Genomic DNA, 4,642 nt, shown 5'->3' on the forward strand with positions numbered 1-4,642 from the left:
CACACACACAGGTTGTGTAATCTGATCCCAACTTCCATCTCGGGCCAGCTGTCAACTACTCCTGCTCTCCAAAATCCATTAGCTGTTGCTGCCCTCTGCAGCTCCATTATAGTAATTGCAATAGAGGCAAAGTTATGAGCTGTACAGTAACGTCAGTAGCAGTAATTTGTTAGGCCTATCAAATTGTAGATAAAAAAAGGCAATAACAAGGAATTCAATAAATATAAAGTGCAGTATTTCTATGTGAAACAGATAAAGGCACGTGTGTGTATTTGCTGTCATTTCCTTTCTCAAGCATAAATTGTGAAAAAGCTTTTGAACAGAAGAATCACAGGAGTCAGTTGCCATTGCATTGTAGTTTACACTTGGTCAGGAACCACAAACGGTACAATACTTGTGCAAAATTTACATCACATTAATCAGTGTTGGTATAGCCTTGGAAGTTACAGGAAATCCGGACCATATACATTGGAACATATACTGTACACTTATGAGTATAGATATATTTATTAGGTGTAGAGTAATGAGTCAGTTTGGATGAGATCGGTCTTAAGGACAGGGTTTGGAGTCTACGACAGGCTCACAGCGGTCCACCACGGCCCGGATCTCGCCAATCTGAATGCCATCGTACACCCCAGAGATGGAGGTCCACTGGGTCTCTCCGTTGCGGTATGTACGGCTCAGCCTGGCTGTGAAGGGGATGTCTGCTGTGATCTTACGGCCCTCCATGCGCACGCTACAGGAGTGGTTGGGTGGCACCTTGAGCTCCACAGACACAGAGTGGCTGAGGGCTTCCACCATGGTGGTGCCCCTGTTGAACTCCAGGGTCTTCTCCCCACTGAACTCAACCCCTGCGGAGCCGATCAGGGGGATCTTGGCGGTGATGCCGGCGGTGATGCCCAGCATGGTGGTGCGTCCGATGTTCCAGGTGCTCTCCACCTCCGACGTCTTGGAGATGGTCACCGTCTTCACCACCGTCTGGCACTCGTTGTTGGTGACGCCGGAGAGGCGCATGGTCTCAGGGGGGTAGTGGAACATTTCCACCTCATCAATGCCATACTTGACATGGGAGATATGCTGGGTGTAGGCATCTCTGTTGATGGCCAGGACCTGGTAGCTCTTGTACCAGTACTCATCGCCCTCCCAGGGCAAGAAGAAAGCCTCGAACTGAGGGACCACCTTCCCCAAGCCATACTTGTTCTTCCCAACGTAGATGCCCACTCCAGAGCACGTTCTAACTGAGTGTTTGGGCAACGAGCCGTATGAGTCCTCCTTCCACTCAACAAACTCAAAGTTGTCTCTGTTGGCCAGGATCTCAAACTCTGAGGCTTTGTACTCTCTCTCACCGTAGGGGTATTGGCAGTACGGGCCCTTGCTAGGAGTGTAGAAGCCGGCTTCGCAGTTGTATTTGCAGATGTAGTCGGTGCGTTCGGTGTACCCGTTGTAGATGCCCATAGCTGCTGTGGGGAGAGAACCATTCCAGCTCAGCCACTGCAGGTTGACATTGTCCCCAAACATGAATGGAGCAGGCTTCTGTTGGTCCTCAAACTCAGGCGGGTTCTTTGGACCCTGGATAGGACCATTACTGGACAGTGGGGGGACCTTTCCTTCCAGCACTGGGTTTAACAGGGACACTGGAAGACAAAGAATACACTGGACATGTCAGAATACGAATACTTTAGTCCTAAATAGTAGGCAATTTGAGTATGCACATTTTTTGGGTTTAATAGTATGCACATTTTTTTGGTTTAATAGTATGCAACATTTTGAAAATCGAGTATACTTTAAATGCCCGCATGTCATTCTCGTTTTGGCTTTTGTCAATGAGATTTAGAGATGCGCTATCGAAATCAACGAATAGCAGGAAACAATGCAATCGCGCATGACACATTCTCAGTATGAGAAAAAAAATGATATTTTATAGTAGCCTATGTGATTTTTTTTTTTTTATCGAGTCTGGTTTAAATGTCAGGATGTTATAGGCATACTCATTTCGGCTCTTCATCTAGTAGAATTTGATGCACACTTTTCCATAACGCATTGGAAGAGGTGGGCTGGGGGTGATAGACCCTAGTTCTCTTCAAGTAGCCAAACAACAAAATGAAGCTACTTAAATGGGAAGACGCCGAATAGCGAAGCTGCTGCGGTGGTGTTCAAATGTAGGCCAAGTAGTTTTTGTTCTCCTTAATATGATCACAAGTATTGCATCGTAGGCTACATCTTTGAAAACAGAAGTCTTTAAAAAAAAATTTTTTACCCAAAGTGGATTTATGTTTTCCCATTGAAAACTGCTTCTTGTCCTCTTGGCCTTCACCAGGGCTTTTAAAATAAATACTAAACCACCTTTTGATTTCTGAATGTGTCGGCACCAGGGACTCAGGATGTGGCTGCATTATTGATGTCAAGTTAATCAGGCCTTTTGATTTGAACATATGGTTTGTCTTAGTTTTGTAGGCTGAGGTCGTTAAAACATCCGTGAGTGACGATGGTGTCAATATTGGAATAGTTGGCCAGAACCGTACGCAGGAGAGAGTTGATGTCATGGACACGGGCTCCTGTGTGACAGTGGACTTTGGTCGGTCCACAGACCGTAGGCAGGCCAAAATCTCTCACCATCGAGCTGCCCACAATGATGGTGGTCGTGATGGAATCCGATGGGTAAACAACCTACTGAACTGTGGTGGCCATGGGGGAGGGTTTCACTGGGCGGCCGCCGGCTGTTGGTATACACCCAGGATCTGTAATTACCCCCGGGCCTGGTATGTCCGTCTTAAGCGGGGAAAAGCTGTTTGATAGCTGGATCAGACCTTCTCGGATAGATGGGTGGCCAGACTGCCTCTCCGATCTCCTACGCCTTGCAGTTGAGCTTAATATCTGTCAGTGTGATTAGGACAGATCAACGCCACCTGACTCATCGATAGCTTTGCTACAGGAGGCATTGAAAACTGATATTCAGTTTTCCCTTGGTTACAGAAAGGTCGGTGTACATAGAAAGCAGGTTGTCCTTTTTCCTTGCAGCCGAGCTAACAGCCGGAGAATCACTTCCCTAAGATGCTTGATGGTGGTGCACTTAGGGCAGACAAATCCCTGTCCATTTTCCAATTCCACCTTATCTTCAACTTGTGATTGTGTGGAAATCATCTCACACCTGAAGCATTTATGCCCAGCCATGGATAAAAATACTGATGGGCTAGCACTGCTAGCGTTACCCTGCTCCATTTTTATGATGTCTAGCAGCTGCTACTCAACAGGAATCCGGGACAAAAATGCGCAGTCCCAGCCATAAAGGCTGACCGGTTCGCAGAACCAGTAGTAATAGAAACTTAAGCTACGATTAAAAAACGATTTAATAAAAACTATTACATAAAAACAACAAACCGGCAGTACACTGTTCTGTTGCGTGCTATGATGACGTCCGTTGCGGGCTCCTATAGCGCCATGATGATGTGGCTCCTATATGTTACAGCACTTTGGTTTCACTAATAAATATGTTGAACTGGAACCAAATGATCCGTTTCTGTATGCAGTCCTTTAAAAATAGGATAGACGGATTATATGGGCTACATTATAGGTCGAATATGATAGGCTGCCTCCAACCAGCCTGAGTAGGCCAATAACTCCATTCCTATCCTATTCAGAGTTTAGAGAAATTAATCAAATTGGAAATGAGCTATTATCAGGTTGGTTAATGTGATGCATTTTTATTTCAAATTTGAAAAAATTCATCCGCACATGGCCCCGCCCCAGCCCACCTACTCAGCCAGTCAGGAGCCAGTACTGCATTGAGGCCACGGCATACTGCAAACGTTTTACTAAACGGCACATGCTAAATAGTATGTGATGATGAGTACATAGTATGCAGTTGAAGTATGTAGTACGCTGGTATGGGTATTCGGACACGGACACTGTCACAACATGCACCCATTACTGTTGTGATGAAACAACTGACTTTCTGAATGTTTTCTGTTTTCCTTTCTAAGAGGTTGAACGCTGGGATTGGTTGAATAAAAGGGGTATATAATTTACCCTTCTGTCTCGGTGAGCTCTTCCTCACTATGTCCTGCAGGCTGCCTGGAGGGGAGCCTGCATCCTGGGCACAGGACAGCCCCAGGTGCAGCAGGGAAACGACCACCAAGACGAACAGCTTCATCTGAGGAAGACCAGGAAAGAGGAGGAATATTAGGAAACATTAAAGTATATAACACTGTAGTGTTACACAAATTCACGTTAAATCAACATGACGTTGCATTTGAAACGTTGTGTTAGCGATTCTTCTTCCATTAGCTCCATTGAAATAGTGCCCTAAATGCACAGGTAGAAGAGCCAGTGCACTCACCCTCACAGTCTTCCTTCAGTGAGCAGTGAACCTGTCCGTTCTCCAGGGTTATATAGCTAGCTCCTTTATGACACTCATAAATTACAACACTCACTCTCTCAGGGCTTTGACATGGACTAGCATGATAGGACAAACAGGAGGAAAGTGGATAAAATGCTACACGCTCTTCTTTTTGTTTTATTTGTATTATTGGTTTCATTATCATAATCATCTGAAATGTATGAGCTAATCTCTCTCTCTCACTCTTGACAGCACCACACCATGACAATGTATTAGCTTGACAAAATAATGTAACTTGGAGTTAGC

The 4,642-nt window shown here is 45.4% G+C and overlaps 1 protein-coding gene across 1 annotated transcript; it reads right to left on the reverse strand.

Moving 5' to 3' along the window:
* Window positions 1-341: 341 nt before the first annotated feature.
* LOC110535045 (natterin-3) lies at window positions 342-4,168 on the reverse strand. Its single transcript, XM_021619919.2, has 2 exons — window positions 4,027-4,168; window positions 342-1,634 (listed from the first exon to the last, which is right to left on the reverse strand). Exons 1-2 carry the CDS (start codon window positions 4,148-4,150, stop codon window positions 550-552), a joined length of 1,209 nt encoding a protein of 402 aa, XP_021475594.2. The 5' UTR covers window positions 4,151-4,168; the 3' UTR covers window positions 342-549.
* Between the last annotated feature and the right edge of the window lie 474 nt (window positions 4,169-4,642).

This window comes from Oncorhynchus mykiss, chromosome 11 (genome assembly GCF_013265735.2).
Source record: "Oncorhynchus mykiss isolate Arlee chromosome 11, USDA_OmykA_1.1, whole genome shotgun sequence".
Classification (NCBI taxonomy): Eukaryota; Metazoa; Chordata; class Actinopteri; order Salmoniformes; family Salmonidae; genus Oncorhynchus; species Oncorhynchus mykiss.

Coding starts and splice junctions, on each gene's coding strand:
- LOC110535045 (XM_021619919.2), bottom strand. CDS start 4,150: ATGAAGCTGTTCGTCTTGGTGGTCGTTTCCCTGCTGCACCTGGGGCTG. Junction 1,635..4,026: donor GAGCTCACCGAGACAGAAGG/GTAAATTATATA, acceptor TTTGTCTTCCAG/TGTCCCTGTTAAACCCAGTG.